The 24,192-nt window shown below is 39.4% G+C and overlaps 1 protein-coding gene across 4 annotated transcripts in view; it reads right to left on the reverse strand.

Annotated features, from left to right (window-relative positions):
• Positions 1-20,545, reverse strand: part of ptprk (protein tyrosine phosphatase receptor type K) — a 118,256-nt gene extending 97,711 nt beyond the window's left edge. For all 4 annotated transcript variants that reach the window (XM_008284533.1, XM_008284525.1, XM_008284516.1 and 1 more), the window contains exon 1: positions 20,233-20,545. In XM_008284533.1, coding sequence (XP_008282755.1) covers positions 20,233-20,314 — 82 coding nt within the window. In that variant the 5' untranslated portion in view covers positions 20,315-20,545. The remainder of the gene's footprint in view (positions 1-20,232) is intronic.
• Between the last annotated feature and the right edge of the window lie 3,647 nt (positions 20,546-24,192).

The raw sequence follows: 24,192 nt of genomic DNA on the forward strand, positions 1-24,192 counted from the left end.
CCAGAAGTGGATTCCACAAACAAAGCTCTTAGAGACAAATTGTGTCTATTGACCCTGATCCGCCTTCCCCTCTCAACACATACACACACACACACACCCAACACACACACATGCAGACACAGACACTTTCTTACTCTCACACACAGACGCACAAACACACAAATACAATTCACTTAATATCCTCAGCACTCCACTTACCACTCCATTCTTCATGCAGGAAACTAGCTCTTGTGTGTGTGTGTTTGCTTCTCTCTCTCTCTCTGTGCTGAGGTGAAAGGTTAACTGATGGCCATTAAGATTCATCTCTGAGTTCACTAACAACAAACCAAACAGCCTCTGCAGCACACACACACAGACAGACAAGCACACAACACACATAATCAGATGAGGGAGGTCCTCTGTCAGAGTGCAGCAATTGCCTCTCCTCTTCTGTTTGTCTCTCGCCTGTCATTTAGGCCAATTGAAATCACTGAATGCATAATGAATGCAGTAATTGTAGCACTAAAGTAGTGCTAAAATTTTGCTCACTTTGCTGCCTCTTCCTATTGATTTTGGTGAGAGGGGAACAGCATGTGTTATAACTACTGCTTAAAAACACATAAATCACTTTCTGTACAGCTGACCATCTCTCTGTGGAGCTGTGACATGGTGTCTACACATTTTACAAAATTCACTCAGTTTGGCTTCCTGCTACCTCCTGGGATGAAAAACAGAAACAAAGGCTGGTGGTGGGAGAAAGGGAGGGTGAATAAAGCACTCTTTCCACCCACAGATCAGAAGTTATTTACTGGCTTCACTATGTGTACATCACAAAAAGTGTGAGAATGTTTTTTTTTTCATATTAGTCAATAATTTCCTCATAGACAAATTCAGTGACTGAATAACAATATAATAACTGACACACACACACAATTCATAAACACACTGCACGATGACTGGACCCTGTGTCAGTCCCAGCATGCCTCTGCTCCGAGGCAGGGGATTCTGTCATCACTACAGTTACTGTCAGGATGAATCACCAGTGGCTGTGGCAACTAATTAAGACCTGCCTGTCATGCCTGTGGTCAGTGTGTTCGTGTGGAAACATATATGAATGGACAAACACATTTGTAAAATGAACTACCTATCATAAATACACACATGCACATGCAGTGTGTTGCTTCTCACAATTTACCAACCAATAGTCTTGCATGCAAACAAAACTTAGATCCTGACAGAGACTAACTGATGCACGAAATGCACTGGTTTTGTTTCATCGTTTTTCATTCAAGTCAGTATAGTAAAAAAAAATATAACTCTTACTTATAAAAGTCCAAAAGTAAAAATCTTTCTTACAGAAGCAACTTTTACCAAGTATTATACACAAAGGATGCAAAGTAAAATAACTCAATAGGCAGCTTCCAACTGCAGGAACTCAGGACAGGTACATGGTTACACACATGTTTACAGGGTCGGCCACATAATCGGCCCTTTTAGCCTTTTTTTTTCCCCATTCTGATGTAAGGTCCAACAGCTACAAGAGCAATATGTTGTTCTGTCCATGCATTACAACATGTAGAAATTAGTACTTAAGACTGGACTTCAAAGCTCTGTGCACACTCAGTAGTGCCAGTTGCACTACTGAGTGTGCCAAAGCAATGACAAATAGGAGTTACTGGATCGAACTATAGTTCTATGAACTAGTAGGAAATAAAACAATAGAGATTTGTTATGTTAACTTATATGGTAAATGTTACATTTTTGATGGGGGTGTAACTATTATATACAGCTAAACAGTATTAAAATTCTGTTTCATCCAGTTGTTCTCTCTCTTACATGCACTAATACTACTTAGTGTCCACATCCGCCCTCACCACATTAGGCAATGATGCAGGTTCATTGACTGAAAACTGTGTGTGTTTGTACAGTCAGTAATGAGGTGTGACTCGAGCATGTCAATGGAAGGTGACTGATCAGCATAATGGGCAACAGAACATAGACCAAAAGAAATGGTATACAGGAGGAGGCAAAAGACAGGAGATGTACTGAAAATGAGGTAGGGGACGTACTGATTTCTTATTCATGATGACTTATGACACATCTAAACACATTCTGTGTCTCGGTGGGTTGTTTTTTTGATATTGCAGGACTGGGCTGGGCAATAAACTGATAGCTATATGTACTGCACATAGACATTTGAACCATAGGAAAACTGCTCGATAGAATGTTTGACAGTTCCACTTAAAGGCATCACATGCAAACCAGTCCTCCACCACCTCCACCTAAGAGATGCATTCCTCATAGCCAGCTTTGAAGGCTGACTTGATATTGAGGTGCAAGAGAACACCAGTGCATGGTTTCCGTCTGACATCCAATCCTGACCAGCCACTTGGAACCCAGACTTTAGTGCAGTGTGGTGGCTTTGCCCCGGTCACCCTCCATGCGCCTTCAGACACCCACTGTTGACAAATAAGTTTTACATTGCACACATTTTTTAAACATTCTACTGACAAAGTTTAGGAGCTTCTCGTAAGTTTCGTTATTTATTGCACTAAATTGATGTTCTTAATGATGTGGGTTTACATCAAAGTTGATTTTACTTGCTTTCTTTTTATTTAAAGACTATTAAGGTGGTATCATTCCCTTATCTTTACTTATTTTTAATTTTGACAACATTCATTCATATGTATGTGGTTTTGGCTTTGGTTTTTTGCACTGCTGTGTTAACACTAAAATTATTGCCTAAATAAAGTGGTTACAAATAAAGTAAGAATCGACCGATGATTGAATCCAATGCTCAGGATTTTTAGTTTACTGGTATAAATATTTTTATTAGCCAATTATCACAAAATAATTTAAATGCACCCCTTGTGCTCTCTGATACTCTATGATCTCACACAATGTCCAACCCACAGCTCTAATAGCATTGTTCACACAGAGAGACAGAGAGCACATCTGCAGAGTAAAGCAGCTCCTTTAAATTAGTGGCGCTGTGTTTGAAAGGTGAGCTAGTACATGTCGCTGAAGGTTTAACAAACACCGCACTCTTCCGCAAGCATTGTGAATGTTACACAAAAAAAGACACAAATTTGTAGGTGTAAACAAGTGGTGCTGCTGGAACCTACCTTGCTGATGTTGGTAGGCCAACGCTATTACTAAGAGGTTTGCTGTGCCTCTTAGCCTGTGGCTAATGTTATCTGGAGCACTCTAACATCTCTTTAAAGTCAGATTAACTTTAACACTTTGCTCTAATGGACAAACACGTCTCTCGAGCAGAGACACAACCTACATAAACTGAACACAGCCATCTACTACAAATCGAAACAGCCCCTGCAAAAAACATAAGAATGTGAAACGGAAACAGTCCCCTGAAAGACAAACAGGCTGATTTCAGGCAAGAAACCTACCTATCTCACCACAGAATTCCAGTCAGTAAGCAATGTAAACATACTAAATATACACACACACACACACACACACACACACACACAAGAACAAGGAACAAAGTCCAATTCTCAAGTCTCTGCCTCCATCTGTGAGAAAATGGCTAACAACTTCTATTTGTCCACTTTGTGTTGGTCAAAGAGTAACCTCGCTATAACCACAAATGAGAAAGCAAGTCAGTGCACTCTGGTCCCTTTTCCAGGTAGAAATTGGTATGTTTGAGTATTAAACTCAAAACAGGTCACAGATTTATAACAAGGGGGAAAAAATAACTGTCCTTACAGAACAACACCAGAAAAAGAAAATCAAGCTCTGCATCCTATCAAACCAACATAACTTTCACTCCCTCTCTGTCTCTCTACTCTGTTATCAGTAGATTTGGAGGAGGTCAGGAATGAAACAGTGCAGCTGCAATTGTTTGTTATGTCAGTCTGCTCTAGCCTCCTCTGTTCTTGTGCAGTTCCTTATCATACTTCAAACAGCTCTTGCTCCTTCTCCCACGCACTTTTCTCTGCTCACTTTTCTTCTGTATCATTTACTCCAATTTCATTCTGCTCCATTTTGTGAAGGATGATAGTCTAAGTCTGTGTCACTCAGGTTAGGGCCTCTAACTTACATCTTAATAGCTTCTTATCTAAAAAGCCATCATGTCAACAAGCTCTTTCTTATCTCCTTTTTAAAATTTTGATTTGAGTTATTCAGCATAGAAAAAATATTCCTTCCTATCATCTTTGCTTTATATTGATAGAAAAAGCTAACCTATAAGAATAAACAATGGTGACAGTAACACTTACATACCTTTCTTTATCTTATACATTAAATCAAAAATATGTCTGTGGATATTTGCAAGCAATGCCATCTTTTAGGCACCTGTCACTTAAAATCTCAACAAACTGTAAAAGGGTTTTTAAAAAATGCAATTCTGCTAAGCTAACAGCCATGAAAACAGACTGGTAGAAATGCACTCCTGGTTGATAACTGTGGGATTCAGCAGAGACCTCATCAAGGGATTCAATTTTCATTCATAGGTTTCATGATTTTAAGGTGATTTGATTCAGTACATAGCGACTAGAAATGAACTGTCACAGTTCACAGTTAGATCTTAAAATAAATTCATTAAAATCAAAATATTTGATCAGTTACACTTATATTGTAGCCAAACACACACGCTAGCAAAGGAATTTTCAGGTCTACAAATAAAACAGGGATAATATCCCCCAAAAAAGATTTTGTGACAACCAAGACACTTTCTAAATTGGCTTAAGAAAAATGGCATCATAGTTCCAAGACATGTTACGCATACACGTGTTCTGCCCTTCATTGTATTGTACTAACATACCTAATTGATATTACTGCTGCAAAGAAATATGACTTACAAATCACTTTGTAAATTGGAACAGAGTGAGCTTGTCATAACAACCAGAGAAACAAAAGTAAAAACTTAGCCTGCTGATACTCCTTGTTCATTTAGAAAGAGTTTAGCTTTCTAATTTGTTCTCACATGTAGGGAGATTTGTCACTGTTCTAAGATGCGTTGGTTGCAAGCAACATTTGGCTGTGGATTTATCTCTCAAAACCAGCAATATAATTAATGTGACTCATGTTCTCAGGAATCCTAGGAAAACTTCCGTATTGCGTGGTATACTCCACTTGTTGAAGAGCCCTCTCTCAGTAAAAATCTCCCCACAATCATTAATGATAGACCAAACTATAGTTTTCAAATTGGCAAAGTTGGGGACACTGTTTTCCATATTCATTCTCTGATTCCCTTCTTCATGATCCTCTATTAAAGCTATACAATGTTTGGACTCAAACTTATATCGACAAATAGAAATATTGTAATGTCTTGTGAAAAATTGCATACACATTTTCCAAAACTCAACCCAACAATCTTACTTAACACACATCTTTTTGTGATGCAAAAGTTCTACACATTGTTGCACAACAATATGTAATGCATGGGTCACAATGTACAGGCATAATAGCCTAATTGTAGCTTACAAACACAAGTGTAATGCAAAATGGCATCTATCATGTAGGAAGAATCACGTAAATGTCAACTATTTTTCTTTTTCTTTTTTTTGCTGAGTAAAGTTTGATAACATTGTGTAAAACGCATTTGGTTAAAATACAAAAAGAAAACTAGTAAAAGGGCATTGGCGTCTAAACCTATATCTATTTTCCCCACCACCACTTGTAGCTGTGTCATACAAGTACAACCGAATTTACTTAGATGAATATGAGACAAAATGAGACGACAATGCTCAACAAGGCAAATATTATAGACTATAGCCTATTATTAGCAACAGAAGATAGATCCTCTAATAGCAGATTATTTTGCTATAAGCCTACATGACATAAAATCCCTGCTATGACCTGTTTTAATAAGTCCACACATTGATAAGCTTTGACATTAACTGCTTGGCGTGAACACTGTTTCTGAAGGAATATTAATGTTTAGTGCATATACAGAGCAAGAAATGAATGCACTAAAACCTGCAGTCACTCTCCTTGTCCTCCTTCGGCCTCTCTCTCTCCTACTTCTGCTGCCTCAATTAAAGTCCCTCATCCCCTCTTTTAGTCTCTCTTGCTCTCTCTGGACCACTAACCTTGATTCACTGTTCTACACGACTCTGCCTCAGGCTGGGACACACACAGACCCCAAACACAGACACATGTACAGACGGGCAGATTTACAAGCAAACACACAGTGTCATACACTGAATAGGAGACATACACATGTACTTGACCATGGTAAAGCAGAAGCGGTTTGTTTGAGGCCAGTGTGAGGGGAAAATGTGGCTAACCGAAACCACATGTGGCTGAGTTGTTCTCTTGCTCAGTCCAGAGGTATGTGAGCCTCTGGAGTGTTTGTCTGTGTGCCTTGTGTGTGTTTAGGGGGAGGTGTGATAGAGAGCAAACCTTAGAAGATGAGGCAGAGTGAGCTCATGGCTTGACTTTACCTTTTATTTATTCAGTTTTGTACAATTTTGTAGGCTTCACAGCTGTGACTCTTCTGGGGACATTTACAGCAACAAGTTCACCGTGGTAGTTACTGTGTAGTCACATACACATGGAGATGCTGTTTATGAGTTAGACTAGATGCTGCCCACATTCATTTTTCAAGATCAAAATGTTTGTGAGCAAATAAGTGAACGTCATCTGTTTATTTTTATATTTATATTCAGTTCAGCCAGCCAAACATTGAAAGAATGTCACTATGTTTTTACATTAGCCTCCCATCCAATTAAACTACTCAGCACTGTAGTCCAAAAGTGATGTAATGTCATATTCCAAAAATGTATGATCCACACGTTTCCAAAGTAATCTTTCAAAAAGTGTGTGGGACTGATGCTGCAGTTTGAAACAAGGTATATTCTGTTAAACAGGGTGATGCCACATCACTGGACTAGTGCCTTCTCCATTTTTAAACACAATAGATCATTGTTTGCGTTGGTCAATAATCCATGTCTGCTCAAAGTTGCAAAGGACAAGCAACACAAGCATCCTAAAGCCAATAAAATAAACACCATTTTTTACATTAAACATTTTAATTTTAATCTCTATGTCTGTCTATGAATATAAAAAGTACTCAACTTAATGAGGTATTTCTAGATAGCATCACAGTGGCTAGTAATCTTGGTGACTTGACATTTCACATGGACAGACATAACTTTCATATTTATCAGACTTGGTAGGTAGAGACTATTAAGTAAATTAGACACATTTTTGCCTAGAAATCAAACCAACTGTCATTGGAGTTTTTCATCTAAAGAACCCATATAACCCCAAACATCAGCACATTTTGCCCCATTCAGACGTCAGAACACAGAGACAGCTGTAGTTCTGTTTCAAACCTGTACTTAACTTCATGTAGCTTACTTTTTAGGGAGGAACTATCCCTACCACACAGAGAAACATTCTGTGTTAAGGTAGTATTGTGTGTATGTATATGTGTGTGTGTCTTTGTCCCTGAGATTGAGTGTAAGAGACAGTTTATGTCATGGGGAGGTAGCACTGTATCTGCTAACCATTACTCCAACAAGACAGCTCACTTGGCTCACACACACACTCACACAGTGGACACACACAAATTTCACACACAGACACTTTATTTACCTTTGGCCCAACACAGACATAGTGACAGTTAACCTAGCCACTTAATACAAAGAGACAGTTTCTTCTACAAAGACTTATATTTAGTTGTGTGTATGTGTGTGCGCTTGAGTCAGAGTAAATTTGGCTTAACTGAAAACAGAGCGAAAAGAAAACACTAACAAAAGCATATCAGAGAGCGGGTGAGAGAGAAAGCAAGAATGAGAAAAAGAATGAGAGAGAGACCTTGAACTGGGACAGTGAGGACTGAGGGAGAGACAAAGGGATGAGGTTGCTTTGTGCCAGCACTAAACTCTAGAGAACAATTTGTACTTTAGTTTTTGAGCAATCAGATAAAACATACAGATGCATCATTGTTTGCCTTGGGAGCTACATTAACCGACATTCGCAGGAAATGGTTGAGGCACATTACGATTTCTGGTCGCTGCAATTGAGTAATATATTTTTGTCTGTGTGTTGATTTGACTGTTGTTAAAAATCCAATAGTCTCTCTCTATAAATATTAGACAGAAAGAAAAATTTTAAAATTCTTTTTACATTCAACAAATAATCTTAAATGACCGGTAAATATAAAGACAAATGATTTACCTTGAGCTAAATGTAACAATATTTTTCTTCTATTCACTGATTTATGCACCTGTTGACAGAAAATTAATTATTTTTGATAAAGATTTGCATATTTCAATTATTTGTCAAGCAAAAAAAAATCTAATATTTTCTAGTTTCAACTTCTCAAATGTGAGTTTTTGCTCATCCTGGGTCCACTCAGAGGACACTGTTTCATACGTATGCAGTAGATCAGCATCTAAGTATTCCTCACATGCACACTGAGCATTTGCACTGCTGGCATAGCGATACATATTCTGGGCTATATGTGGATGCTTAAACAGGGGTCCACACAGATTTATTCATAATATCTGTCATTCAGTCAATGAGGTTTATTGTCAAGCCCTAACATGTGGCAATGCTTTTGAGTCAAACTCACTTTTAACTTATTCGAAAAGCACCTTGTTGTCTTTATGTTTCTATTGCTCCAGTATTGTCTGTGCATTGTCCTGAGTATAATTCTACACTAATCTACAATGGCAATTTCCACCTTAAATAGAATTCACACATTTTATTCCTGTAATACAACACTGTTCAGTCTGGATTTGCTCTTGTTGTGGGGGAAACATAGAAACTGGAGAAACTAAGGAGGGGAGAAGGGAGGGAGGGAGAGAGGGAGGGAGGGAGGGAGGGAAGGGGTATTAGAGATGGGGGAGTAGGAGTAGGAGGATGAGGACAGGAGAGAGAGCAAGGAAAGGGGAGTACATGGGAAGGGGGAAGGGTCTGATTAATGTTGTGTTACTCTGTTGAAGTTAGTGGGCCATAAATTCCAAGGGAGGGAGAACTAGAAGATGGGAATGAGGTAAACTAACTGCTAGGAAGAGAAGAGAAGAGAAGAGAAGAGAAGAGAAGAGAAGAGAAGAGAAGAGAAGAGAAGAGAAGAGAAGAGAGTTTGTTTGGCTAAACAAACTGACTTTGCTCAACTCTACCAGACACAGTGGAGTCTGCATAGTATCAACATTGCAGGGACTGTGTGTGTATGTATGTAGTGGATATAAGCTTTAAAAAATCAAATAACTTTACACTAAGAATCTCGGGGCTTCCTCCCAATGGAAACCTTGCATGTCCTATTGTGGCATCCTTCTTGGTTCACATGTTACTTTACAGCGGTTTTTCCATTGAAAGTTTCACTGCCCTGTCTTTATTATCACTTCCAGTGGAGAGGGCGTACTCTTTGAAGCGTTCCAACTACTACGTAGTTCTTTATTCAGAGCATAAGAAGTCACGATCAGGGTTTCCCACAAGCACTAATAAGGACTGCTCACTTGTGCTCACTGTGGGAGTTACGGTCTCTGCGGGTGTTCTAACCCAACAATCTATGGAACACATGAAAAATTATTGTTTAGGTTAATGAATGCATAGATATAAATCTTAAAGGTTGGCTGTTTGATGGCATGAAGTTTAAAATCCGGACACAGCCCAGTGATAGCTCTTGGTGGTACTGCATAGCTTAATTTTGACGTAGGCCATAAACACAACGTTTCTAGTCATTCGTGACCTCTTTTTAATCCCTAAAAAGTATGCATTTCAGTTGTAATGTCCCATTCAAGCTCTCATTCAGGAAAGAACACAGGTAAATGAGGTTTCTATGGATAAGTTCACATTTAACAAGTCCACCATTATATAATATTAACATGCCCAAGTGTACACTGGTTTTGGTTGCTATAATCATTCCTCCTGCTCATAACAGCCATGAAAAGTTGCTTTTAAGTGTGACTCCAATGGAAGAGCAGGGTTTCAAACGTACAGTCCTTGTTCTGCATGGAAATCCATTTGAGAATTTAGCTGAAGATAATATGGGGCCTCAGCAGTCGGCTGTTCAAAGCTGATTTCCATTGAAGTGACAGTAACAGAAAAGAGGACTTGTGTACTAAAAAGACACATTTTGGGAGATAACCAAATGACTTGACTTGACTTAACTGCTTGCCGAGTGTGACCATCACTATAAAATCAAAGATACTCAATTTACAAAAAAATAAATAAATCAACAAACACAAACTTTTGAGGAGGTGTCGCTAGTTATTGTGGCCTGGTAATGGTTTGGGCAACTAGCCAGTGTTTTAATCTGCTGCAGTTTCATTTGATATTAATTCACTGGTTAAGCAAAGGTGTTGTCATGTTTGTTCCTGCCAGTGAAGCAAAAAGTTAAACGAGATAGGGGCATGACGCAATATGATTGCAGATATCAAAAGTTTGTGATCCAAAATTATTACCTACTTATCACCCACTTATCATCAGTGTTTAATTATATTTTATTTACACAAACAAGTCTTGTTCTGGAACTGACAGTTAAATTTAGATACATATTTAGAATGTTTTTACCTTCAGTACTGTAAACTGTGTTATGCTACACATGTCACATGTACAACTGAAACACAACTGAAACATAACATATGACTTATCACAGGCACTGTTTAAGAAATCAAGGCTGAGATGAACCAGCCAGAAAACTGACAGACAGACAGATGTTCAACATTTAAATGTCTGCCTTCAGACTCCCACACAGCCTGTCTACTAGAGTGATTGACTGTAGGTGCGTATTCGCGATCACTGTCAGGCTGACCATGTGTCTGCAGTCATCTGCAGTAAGGAGAGACACACACAAGCTGGCAGGCAGGCAGACAGACTAAACGACAGATTAGGGTGGCAGACAGACAGATCTGAGAAAAAACACATAGTGTAACATCATTTGGAGGAAAAAGATAGCTTGGGAATATCTGCTAGAAGATTTAAATCTCTGCTCACACTGACAGAGGACCAGCAGTGTGGTGATGTGAAGATACATGGTCGGGATGGAGATGATAATCTTAATGGACTGGTCATCTATCTGTAAGCCCCTGATCCACACACGCACATAAGCGTGCACACACACATACACACACATGAGAGTTTATGTGTCTCGAAAGCTTTCTTGCACTTTTGATCTGAAATCAGCTTAAAGCGAAAAGGAGAATTATTGGAAAGCGATGCAAGGACCGTAAAAATAATGTTTAATATCAGGCTATACATACAGTAGCCGACTGCATATGTGAAAGTGACTGTAGCAGAATTTTCTGTGGGATTTTATCATGAGATAACACACAGAGCTCAGGAATGATCTCTGTGGTATACTGCAGCTGGATCGCTTATGGCTTCTTTTGTGTGTGTGTGCGTGTGTGTGTGTGCGTGTGTGTATGTGTGTGTGTGTTCATGTGTGATCATGCACTGTGGCGTCATGACAGATGTCTTCTTAACTGGACTAATGGAAACCACTTCAGCCAGTGCCCATAGCTACACACACACAAGAGCCCTTTGGCTGTCCAAACCACCTAAAGGCTAATGTACGCATGTACAGGCACACACCCAGTTGGGTTGTCACATTTACTTGAAGTACAGACAAACCACAGCCTACAGTAAAGTTTTTTTTAAAAGACATATTTTTCTCTCCCTTTTGAACTAATTCTGACATTATCTCTCACTTTAAAGACTCTCTCCTAACTTAATTTGCCCCTTTTATAAAGCTTGAAGATGACAAAAAAAAGTCCACGTGAGGACACTAAAAGACACATATTAGATACCTAACACATTGAAATTCTCTGTATTAAGATTATTTTAGGATAAGGCCTTAACAATAAAGGCAAATTATAAGAAGTCGGAAAAGTTTAGAAAAAGAAGAGTGAAGGATCTAATGCCAGAACCGTGTTTCACTGTACCCATGAGCTACCAGGATTCTCAGAGATTAGCTGAGCATGCAGGGCAATGGCAGAGCTCGGTTACAGTGACAACATAAAAACTGTACATTTAGGTTGAAGTTTCCAACGCAAGGATGACGTACGACAGGATCAGTTCTTCAACTTTAATTTATAACAGTAGGTTTATACCAACTGTATTAATATTATACACTGCGGTATTCTTGAGTGTAGTTCATTCTAATAGCTAAATCAATTATAGAGATTTGTGTGATTTTTTTGCAGTGCTCCTTGCTTAACCTGGAGACCTCCTCCACTAATAATACTACTAGAATAAAACATTTAACTTCCAGGAAAAAGATGACAAAAACATAAAATTGGCTTTTAAAAATTTGAATGTTTTAGGAAATTTCAGAAAAAAAAATCTGAAAAACCAATGCTATTATAAATAAATCACACATTCACAGCAATATCAAGTTTTTTCAATGGGGAGAGTACAACAGTTCCATTATCTATTAGTGTTGCATTACAGGTTGTTAGTAGCCGTAATATTGAGTTTATATTGAGGTTTTCTAAACCAGGATTATGCTCCCCTGCAGGTGTGAACATCATGGAAGCATACTTGCTTTAATTATACTACTTTCCAGTAATCTTGGAGGATGCATTCCATACACTACTGCTAAAAATGTGCACTACTGACCTTGTTGCATGGGAGTCACAGGAATAGACCATGTGATCACAACAAACTTAAAGGTGCTCGACTGTCCACACAGATTCTTGCATACAGCATCTGATGACAAAATGTCCACCATTCACATTCTAGAGGACTGTCATGCACATGCGGTTGCATAAAGTATATCAATAGCCTTGATCACCGCTGAAAGTGTTTTGTTAGCCCATCTTAGCCTGCAAGACTTTCTGATGACTCACATAATTTGTTTCATACACATGTGAGATGTAAGTTCCTGAGTTAAAACAAATCCAAAGCATATTGTGTTATAATCAGGATTGCCTTACATGTCTAATGTTTTCTTTAAAACACAACACCTTCATTAGTCTTAGACTAGAAGGGGAGGAGAGAGACCTCCACCAAGGCCAGTGCCCTATCTTGTAATTTTACAAGTAGGGATCTGGATCTATACCAAAATTTAATGGGTTCTTCCTCTTTCTCACCTCTCCTCCAAGTTTCATGAACTTCAGTCTGGCAGAGATTCCATAATTTTGTTGACAGACAAACAGACAGATGGCACTGAAAACATACCTTTGCCTCGGCTTCTGCCTTGCCAAAGAAATTCACAGTTAATTCAAAGTAGTTACAACAAATTCTCTCTCAGGGACTGAGTTGAGTGAATTCTACTGAAATTACTACGAGCAGATGTAGAACCAACCAAAACTATCTTCAAGAACTTGTCCGGCTTAATGTGAATTGACAGTATTTCTGCCCCACTGCGCTTTAATTAGGTCAGTATTATTTTTCTATTAAATGATTTGTGTCTTGGAAAATAGCACTTCAAACCCTAATTTACTTTTAAAGGATTGCCCATCCCAGGATGTCTTTTGTAAAATAAGCAAGTAATGTAAATAAAAATATAATAAATTATATATATATATATAAATAAAAACTGAAATGTTGTATCTTCTTTGATTTTGCCATAGAAAAACCTGATGGGACACCAGACTGAAGTTACACTGTGGTTTCTCTGTCTGTCTCTGCAGTGTGACCAGTCTGCAGTAGATTTTACAAACTTGTCACTTTCACAACAAAAACAACTCCCGTAGAAGAGAAGAGAAGAGAAGAGAAGAGAAGAGAAGAGAAGAGAAGAGAAGGAACAAAGTTAGTCACAGCTCTTTTATTAAGGACCAGGCTCAACTAAACAAAGAGCACCTGGAAACTTCAAACCTCCCGACAGCTGTCTAACTACACAAATACAAAAAGACAGGAAGGGAGACACACCAGCAAATGGCAAACAGATTAACTGACAGACAGTTTGGCAGAGTCACAAAGACAGGCGACAGCAAACCAGTACTAAAGTGCTTCAAATATTATATCAATTCAATTCAAGTTTGTCACTGTAGAAATTGTTTTCAGGGCGAAAAATAGCTGTACACATGATTTGAAGGTTTACTAAGCACTGGAACTATGCAGACATTTAATTAAATAATTAATGCAACAATAAAACAGTTTGCACTTCTACTAAACATTTTCACCAGTTGTACTGGTGTGCCAATGTGGGTGATTCCAAAAGTGCCATAATCATGAATGAGCACGGGGATGGTTAGTGAGAACACAGAATCTAAAAGATGGGATGACAATGGATGACAAAACTAACAGGTCACCACAAGAGATATGTACAAACAAATAGGAACCGCAAGTTAAGGTGAAGACGATGGAATAATTGTGACAACACTACACTAACAACAATGAAAGATGAAGCGCAGCTCTCGGCTGGCCAATCGTAACTCACCCTTCTCAGCGCGCCCCATGTGAGCTGGGTCCAATAGGAGCAAAGCAGAGAATAATAAGACAGAATTAGATCAGAAAGCATGCATAGGTTGTGAATAAAAGAGAAGCATTTCATATTTAAAGAGGCATTTATCTATGGATCCACAAAAGACTATGCTCTTTAAATAAATGGGCTATAATTAATAGTTATTCATTGTGTCATTATATTGGATTATTCTAACAACTACTTTCTCACTTAAACCATTAATTTTGTCTGTCTTTTTTTGTTAGAATGTTAAAGTGAAAAATCATCATTTCCTACAGGCTTTGTCTAACCAAGGCCCTTTCTGCCTGTCCAACCTAAAGATGTTTAATTGACCATCACATAAAAAAGAGAAAAGTATGAAATCTTCCCAGATGAGAAGCTTGAGCAAGAAAACTTTAAGGAAGCTGAAGAAAGACACAACAGCAGAAATCCAGAAGTATGCCTTGACTGCTACAAGCCCCCATTTACAGGAATCATATAATGGCAAACAAATAGTCATGAAAAAGAAAAGGTACTGCACACAATCTGAAATTCCACACACAAGTTTTAACCTTTATCCAAAACTTGTCCGATCTCACCTCTACCCTCTGCTTCCAGTAACCTTCATGATAACCCCAAAAATAATCTTTTTCCCTAGACTGTCTACACCTGCCACCACTTCCCAATGTCTAGTTTCGTCACACACATGCAGACACCAGCCACATTTCCATTGTATACATCATTATTACCACATGATACAGTACACAACTGGTACTGAGGCTACTCACATCTGTCTGTGTGAGCGTGAGGGAAAAGTGTGTGTGTGTGTGTATGTGTGTGTGTGTGCGTGCGTACGTGTGTGTCTGTGTGTGTGTTTGTGTGTGTGTGTGTGTGTGTGTGTGTGTGTGTACATACACTGTAATGTAATTAATCAGCTGTGAGTGTTGATTACTTAATCTGTCATTAGCCAGCCATGTGTATAAGGGTGTGTATGTGTGTGGGGCAGCAGTGATTTTCAAGGCCCTCTTGCACCAACAGCTGTGACCAGAGCCAAACAGGGCAGAGCAGAGATTGATGATACTGGACTAGTATCATCATTTATCAGGGATGTGATGTTGCAGGGATTTGGGATTTGTTTTGGGTGCGTTGCCTGTCTTCATTTCCAGTGGAACTTTATCACTTTTTTGGTTCACTTCCTGCTTGCTTGACTGATGATTTACACACATCATGAAGCAGCATCTAAAGTTTAATCCTGACCACAACATTAGGTGCACTTCTACCCACATGTTTTGTGTAAATTTTCAAATTGCACACAGAATGCTTGAGTAGATGCACCAATATGCTCTGAAGCAAAAGTGGTATACTACATATCAGCTTGCGTGTAAAGGTTTCATTGTCAAAACAGTGAAGGAGCAGTAAAGGCTACTGGAAAACTTTTTTTTTTTTTTTTTTAAACACACCTTGGTGTTGGATTACTTAGTTCTGCTTCTCAGTACAAAACATCATGCCCTGCTTCCACTCCCTGTTACAAGCTTCTAATCCAACACAATGCTCAACAAATAAAGAATAAAAAGAATGGGTGTGTCCTAGCTGTTTTTCACTGCTCTGTCCCTGGTTCAAGTCCAGGCAGACACTTCTTGTTTCTCTCTAGGTGTGGCAAAGATCAGAAGAGACTTATTTACTCCAATCCAATACCATCTTATTTGGAAGGCACCAATTCAGTTAGACGCAGCTAAAGGGAGTCGTTAACAATGGAGTCATTTGATGGCAAAAACTGCAGTTAAATGCCATGATTTGTCAGTGTTAATGGGGCTCAGTAAGTTTAACACTCATGTCACATCCTACTGAATGGGTTCACATAAAGCGGAAGTAAACATGTACTTGCTCATATTTCATTTCGCGGAATTTAGAAGAAAAAAAAAATCCTTAAACTTGTGCAACTTTTCCAGAAAGGAATAATAGTTTCTAGCATGCCAACCTGTTACAGTACATACTTAAAAAACCATATTGTGTGGAAACCTGAATCACAACCTGTCAATCAAGTTCTCAGTCTTCCTCACCCATCTTACTGTTTAAACAAGAGGCAGGTTGCACTGCCACTATGTGTCGCTAATCCATTTTTCCAACACAAACCGTCAAATTCATTCATTCTGAAACGCACACGCACGCAGTCTAATGAGGGATTAGCTAATGAATTCTCTCAACAGATTAATTACATATTACAGACTTCATCCCCCAACAGCTAAAGAAATGAGCCAGTACTTTAAAAGAGATGGATTTTATAAATCTATCACTAAATTGAAATCCATAGAAACACACTGGCTGTGAGCAAAGGGATGTTTGATTTGAGGAGAAGACATTAAGATGGATCTGAAGGACTGCAGACTGAGGCATTACTTTTAACGAGAAAATAAATAAAACTGCCTTTGATTTGGTGCCATTTTACATGGCATGAGTAGAATGAGCAGGCATTTTCACATGAATCTAAATGAGAGGCAAACATTTCAGATGCTCCTCTTTGTACCACTGTACTCCGGAGGGCTTGAAAGCATCGGCTTCCCTCTTTCTCTTTAAGTGACAGCAAAACACATGAGCTGACACACACATTTGCACCATACACACTTACACAAGACATGACAGACACACACAGTGAATCACACACACACTCCCCCCCCCCTGCCGGTTTCACAGTCTCTTGAGTGGAGGAGATGCCCACGGCCAAAAACCAATGGTTTCTTGTTTTTTTTCCCCCTCCTCCTCTCCTCCCCCCACTATCACTCTGTTTCTCTCGCCTTTTTCTATTAAAACACACAATTTTATTTCATCTTCTAAATGGAGCGGAAAAGTAATTATAATTAAACCAACTTGGTTCTAATGTTCAAAATACTAAAATAATTTACAATTATAATTAAACCAGCTCAGATGTTGTGTTCAGTGGCAGCGGCAGCCCTCTAATTCTTCTGGAGAAACTGATGGAAAACAATTATTTCACTTCATTAAGATTAAAGACGCCTGGAATCTGTGTCACAACTCGATCAGAGAGGAGACAGATTTAGAAAGTTGTCAAATTTACATAAACTCAGTTACTGACTTTGTAAAGACAGCAAGACACGCGCTCGTTCACATTTATTACTGACTTTGTGAGTGATTAGCCAAAACAAAGCTGTACAAAACAGCATGATAAGAGGCAGCAAGAAAGAGGCAGATTTATATAAATGCCTTAAATTATGGTTTGACTTTCTAATTGGAAAGCTGGAATAGATAAAATGGAAATTACACAAATTTAAAGAAAATACATCTTAGCACAGACTCAAAATGACTTCTTAATGCATGATGGACAGTTTTAAATGCCTGTCACTGATATTTCTTGTCCTTGTAAATGACCGAGTGCAATGCTGTTGCAGCACCCAAACACACACTTCCCACATTATTGACATTTGATCTAATAATTACCATTTTTTTTCATGCCAGCTCATATTGGCTGCATTAATTATTTGCCTACTGATAGTCTCACCAGTTAGATATTTTATTGAAATTATCAGATTACAGTCCTGTCACTTTTTTTTTAAAAGGCAAAGCTGTTGAATTAACTACATTGCACAAGACACAAGGTCTTGCTATGACTGATAAATTAAACATTTAAAATTGTGCCTTTTAGAGTATTTAAAGAATTTGAAGTGTTTCAAAAATGCATGGACATTCACAGATGGATGTCTATAACATGCGTATGTGTATGGGAATAAAACAGTCCTTTTACCTGCATCTGCTGTAATAAAATTATTCTCACTGTTGCTAGCTTTTATTCATAAATGAGCACTCCATGCACTGCAAAGCAAGGAACTACAAGCTCTCTTTTCTAGCTTTTTTCCACACTAATGATAGCCCATGTCCCGCGCTTGGTAAAGCAGCATCCAGTCACTAGTATTTACTTGCAAATTAACAGCACTCAATTCCCAAAGAGGCCTCAAAGAAATTCCACACATTTGTTACCCTGAGGGACCAAATGGCCTCAAGGGAGGGGAAGAGGGGGATAGCTATGGTGGACAGGGTGGGGAAGGGGTGAAAGACGGGGGCAATAAAAACGTTCTCAGATGCAGTTGGAATTAATGTGTAATTTCAATGCAAATCATTAACAGGCCTATGTGAATACTGGAGCAGAAAATTACGTTTTTGTACTATGTCTGATCATTTCCCGCATAGAACTGGACCGTAATGTGTCCCCTAATACAACCTTGTGGCTTTTGTGTGATGTTGGAGGTCAGCTTTCAAACAGCTGTGCGAGTCTCAGTCTTTCTCCGTCGGAGTTGAGAGGCGAACAACTGCTGAATGCGGAAATAAAACGCGCAGCGAGCGGCCACGCCAACAGAGAACAGGTATGGAGTGCTGCAGAGAGCTGCAGAAAACATGAGGAGTTTGTTTTCTCCGGCTCCGATCACTCCTGCTCTGAGAACACGGCTGCAGAACAACTTCCCTGAGTTTGCTTCGGGGACGTTTTTGCAAAAGCATTGTCCCGTAGATCACCGAGTGGAGCTGTTGCAGCCGTTTCTGAACAGTGCATACGCTACGTGTTTCTGACGAGACCGACAAAAAGGGCTTGTTGAGGCTCACTTTGCGATGCGGATTACTGTGTAAAGTTTGGTCGGTAGACGATCTGAAGAAATTAACCGTGGATCCCTATAAAATGTAAAGTTACGGCCAGTTCATTTTCTAATAACTGGCCACGCACGTAATTAAACTGACTATTCAGAGTTTAGACTCCAGGCTTTCTGTCTTGCAGCTTTCTATAAAATCAAAAGAAATTTCACATCGTTTCACACATTGAGCGAAGAGGAAAAAGTAACCGATCCTCTACATCTTTATTTATAAGTCAAACGACGCGATGTAGAACAATTTCCCTTTATCAACAGGCGATCGGCGGAGAGGCTTTATTTCCAGCCACTGGCTCTTATTGCGTGGAGAGCGAATAAAGTTGGAGCAGAAGAGGGTCGTTTGGTCTGCACAGAGCGAACCAAAGCGAGCATGGGATCGTGAAAGAGGAACAGTCCTCGAGAAAATACAAGTTCACGGACTGTACATGATGATGGCAAATTAATAACAGCTTGCTGTCCATGCACTAAAGGTCCGAATAGACGTCCTTGAATGCCGTAACACAGAGAACAAAATCGAAACAGCACAAAGTGCAGGATCGCTGCAATACAAATAATATCTGTAAGTCATCACTGACATAGTACATGGATATTATAGTTAGACTGTAACCTCCGTGAGCACTAACTTTTTCTTCATTCGTGTGCTGCTTGGGAGACTGAACGACGGACGATGTTTCCCCACATTCAGACTGTCCGCTGTGCCCAAAGTAGCCCTGTTGTATTAATAAGCAGTATCCCGGTGCATTGCATCTATTCCAGGATACTTGCAGATGATTTGTGTGGGGGGTTTTGTCCCTAAATCAGACTATGTTTTCTAGATTTCGGAAGAAACTCTCCGGTCAGAAGTGCTCCGATGCGACATAAAGAGGCAGACAAAAATGCAGCAACTTAGTTTGAGATGTTTAAGGTACGATCCGTGCACCGGGTCAGCCTCACTCATCTGTACAGGTAAAGCTCAGCCTACTGGGAAAACAGATTGAATTTAAACAAGCGCAGTCTCACACTGGCCTAAATAAGACTTAGAGACATCGAAGGGGCCATTACATATTTTAAGAGCGACAAAAAAACATCTTCAATCCACAAAAAGGTCCATCTCACATCCGACATCATTTAAAAAATGCCTGGAAGCGATAAAACAGGCACGACGGCACATTTTCAGCACGGAGGCTAACTTTTCTCCTCCACCTAAACACACCTGTCAGGAATTCGTGCGCAAACGCCGAGAATGAAATAGTGTTCTCAACTTTTCCTTCACCACATTAAAATACCCTAAAGCGTCCTTTTTTATCGTCTATTGGCACTTACCTGTCGGTATTTGGCCGGAGACGTTATCAACTCCCGAAAAGAGAAAGAAGAGTCCCAGGAATACAGGGAAAAGTGTATCCATGTTTTAAACCGTGGCCGTGCGAGAGTCTGTAACAGTTTCCCCTCTGAAAAGTTTTCTTCCTCCGAGTTTTCCCCCCGTCTTCAGTCGTCTTTATCTCTGTGTAGTTATTATTCCTGGTGTAGTTTTGGATTCAGCCGCCCCATTCTCTCCTTTCTCCGGTTTCTCTCTTTTCGCTTCCTACGGGCTCTCGCGGACACCACACTTTGTTTCACGCGGAGGGAGCGCGAGCGAGAGAGAGAGAGAGAGAGAGAGAGAGAGCGAGAGGCGGAGAGGGAGAGAGCGCGAGCACAGCAGGGAAAGTCTGTGACGTCACAGGGCTGGAGTTGATTGAAGTAAAAAGAAAACAACAAACAAAAACCCGCAAATTAAAAGCGCATGTCATTAGGACAAACCTATCGTGTTTGATTTGAGTCTGCCATGCGTGGTGCTTTTTTTTTGTTGTTTGTTTTTTGTTATTTATTTTTTGTTGTTTTTTTTTACTACTTAGTAAGAGTTTCATAACATTCGTGCCTTAAGCCACGTTTGATTTGTATGTGTGTGTGTGTGTGTGCGTGTGTGTGTGTGTGTGTGTGTGTGTAAAATAACTGCTGACTTAAAAAAAAAAAATAATAACCCAACCTAACCTCACATTTGGCTCACGATGGGATGGAACCAGAAGCATTACAGTGCCTGCATTACAGGAGGATGCTTTTCCAGGGTTAGGATCGACTATAAAACCAGGTGATTAAACTCGATTTCAGAATTCAACAGGGCTCCAGATATAGTTGTTATCATTATGCCTGTTTGTTAAAGTTAGCTGTAAGTGTGTAATAAAATATTGCTAACAAGAGTAATAAAAAAAAAAGGTGACCCACCACCATCATGATCCCAGAATGTATTTTCTTTTTTCTTTTATTGTTTTGTTTTGTTTTGTTGTTGTTGATGTTGTTTTTACAATGAAATTACTTTAAGATTAGGCTGTTACCACAAACTATTAGAATTATCAGTCAAGCAATTATTCTAGCCTAACATAAAATCCTGCCCACTGTGTGTTGTGTGAATCAAACACAGAGAAACAGAGAAGCTTCTGGAGGGTTCCACAATGGAAGAGCTGAAAAAAATAAAAGAACTAGCAGCTGGGTCAAAGCAATCCAACCAGCTGTTTGGCTGCAAATGAACCCCGAACAGCCCCTTTGACCCAACATGAAGAAGCCAACAGTGTTTCAACGGTACCTCAAACAACACAGAATTATGGCCCAGCATAATCAATAAGATTATGTGCTTACAGAAACAAAACAGCACATTTTGGAATAGAGATTGTTTTTTTGTTTGTTTTTTTTAAGGGAAAATTAACTAAAAAAGGAGGGAAAATGAGAAATATTGACTAATTACCTTGTTATTTTTATCCTTTTACACTTTAACATTTTATTTTTTAAATTATGCTCTTTGTCCCTAAAGGACAGCAAGTCCTCACAATGAGCCTGTGTAGTCCCCACAGCACTAATACAAGTGCAAACACACATACACACACTCATCAACATAAGATGTGTTTACAATGGATTGTTCAAATATGTCTATGCCACATATTTGGTGCATTTTGATCATATTCACCTCATTATATGAAGTGATCTGAGTACAACTGTACAAAAATAAAATACAGAGCAAACAGAGAGTGTTGTATAGTATTTATTTTTCACTGTAGGCTTTCTGGACTTTCAAAGTACATGTTTACAAGGATCACAATCTTCTTCTCAAGATTACATCATTTCTGACAGTTGGGTATTTGGTCTTCTGTGAAACTAAAAACTAAAACTTTAGATTCACTATATTAAAATTACTGGTCCCACAGTAGGACCTCTATGGGACATTACCGTAAATTCCAGACTATTGACCGCACCTGAAGGTAAGCCGCACACACTAACTTTAAAAAGAAAACAAATTTTGTACATATATAGGCCGCACTTGTCTGTAAGCTGCAGGTGTCCACATTGTAGCATGAGATATTTACAAAGAAAGATGTTTCACAGAAAGATTTTAAGCTTTTAAGTTAATACGAACTGGTAACATACACAAATACATTCCGTATATTGATCACTATCTTCATCTTCCTCCTGCGCACTGAAACCACTCAAGTCGTCTTCTTCAGTGTCGGAATTGAACAGCCTCAGAATTATTTCGGTTGGGTCAGACATCATCCTCTCACTCCCTGCTCTGGAAACGTTTTCCTGATGGCAGCAGTTCAAACAGTTTATGGAGAGGGTGTGAGGAGTCCCTGACAATGTTCAGTGTCCTGCTCCTGTAGAGGCTCTGGAAAAGTTCAGCGCTAGCTGCCTGTCTGCCCACCCAGAACGATGTCGTCTCCTCCAGCTGTATGGCCGTCTGGGATGTTGTCATGGAGCCATGTTTCTGTAAAAGCAAACACACAGCAGTCTTTCCACTCTCTGCAGGTTTCTCTCAGGAAACGTAACTCGTCCAGCTTGTTGTCGAGGGCGCAGACATTAGAGAGTAGGAGGATGGTCCTGCTGGTCTGGAGGGGTTAGTCTTTAGCCTGGCATGGATCCCGGCTCTCTTCTTCCTCTTTTGTTTACATTCGTACCGCTTGCACTTCCCTCTCTCTCAGGTAACTGTCGGTGTAGTCTCTGATCGGACTCTGTGTTGGCGTAATATGTCCAAATCCCAACCAGCCACCGCAATTTCAGTAACATTCATTGCCCTGATGTTCAGCAAAGTCTCTCAGCTGTAAGGTTTTCAGAATGAACGTCTGGGATGGACAAGACACTCAAAACTTTCACTCTCGCTGTCTCCTGAAGGAGCCGCTCCGTCCAGTTTTCACGCTCTCCTTCGTCTAGTTTCCTTTCACGCAATGCACGATGGCTCATATTGCTTGGCTAGTGACCATTGGCTGTACATTACTTTTCCCGGTATATTGTGGGATATTTTGAGTGCATTATATAGGGTGTGACATTTGTAATTTAACATCTCAATGTCACTTTCGTCTCGAGGCAAATTCATAAAACTCCCTAAATTAGCAGCATTGTTGTTTAAGCCGCAGTGTTCAAAGCGTGTAAAAAAAAAAATAGCAGCTTATAGTCTGGAATTTATGGTACATTATTACATCATTATTGAGATTCAAATCCATTCTTTCAGTATTTTATATGCCCTCCTTTAATTTTAATGACATAATTAATCCTCCTAGTACACATTTCTGGAGAGTTGTCTACCACTCTTTAGAGACAGTTTTGCATCCTTCTCTTTAAATACCCCAAATGTGTTCTCTTGAATTCATCTCAGGTGACATGTTTGTCAAGGTCACAGTTTTCACTTATTTGTTTAGAAACTCCTATGCAGTTTTGACAATGTGCTTTGGATGGTTATCATGCTGAAATATTTCTCTTTCTGCCAAGCTTCTGCAGGCTGTCATCCTGTCAGTCAGTATTTTGGCATATCCACAGACATTCATGATGCCATCTATAAATGTCATCTCCACAACACCGTTTGCACTCATGCAGCCTCATAATACCACACTCCCACCTCTGTGCCTCACTGTTGGGACTGTGCATTCACTGTGGTAGTCCTGATCAGGTTCACTCCAAACATGCTGGATCTCATCTGAAATGAATACATTTATCTTGGTCTTATCTGACCAAAAATGTGCTTCCAACTTTAATCGGGTGCTTTTCATGGTCTTGAGCAAAGTTTCATCTTGCAGTTTTGTGCCGAAGAGTGAGCAAAGGTTGTTGTTTTTTTCCCCTTTGACACCGTCTATAGAGGTTGATGCTATGCAATGTCTTTCATCCTATCTAAGCTGTCACTGAGTTCCATTGACAACTTCCAAATCATTCTAGGAGGAGCCACTGAGGCTCTGATTAGTGATACTGTGGCTCATTCTATACTTCCAC

Source organism: Stegastes partitus, unplaced genomic scaffold, assembly GCF_000690725.1.
Source record: "Stegastes partitus isolate 25-593 unplaced genomic scaffold, Stegastes_partitus-1.0.2 Scaffold9, whole genome shotgun sequence".
NCBI lineage: Eukaryota > Metazoa > Chordata > Actinopteri > Pomacentridae > Stegastes > Stegastes partitus.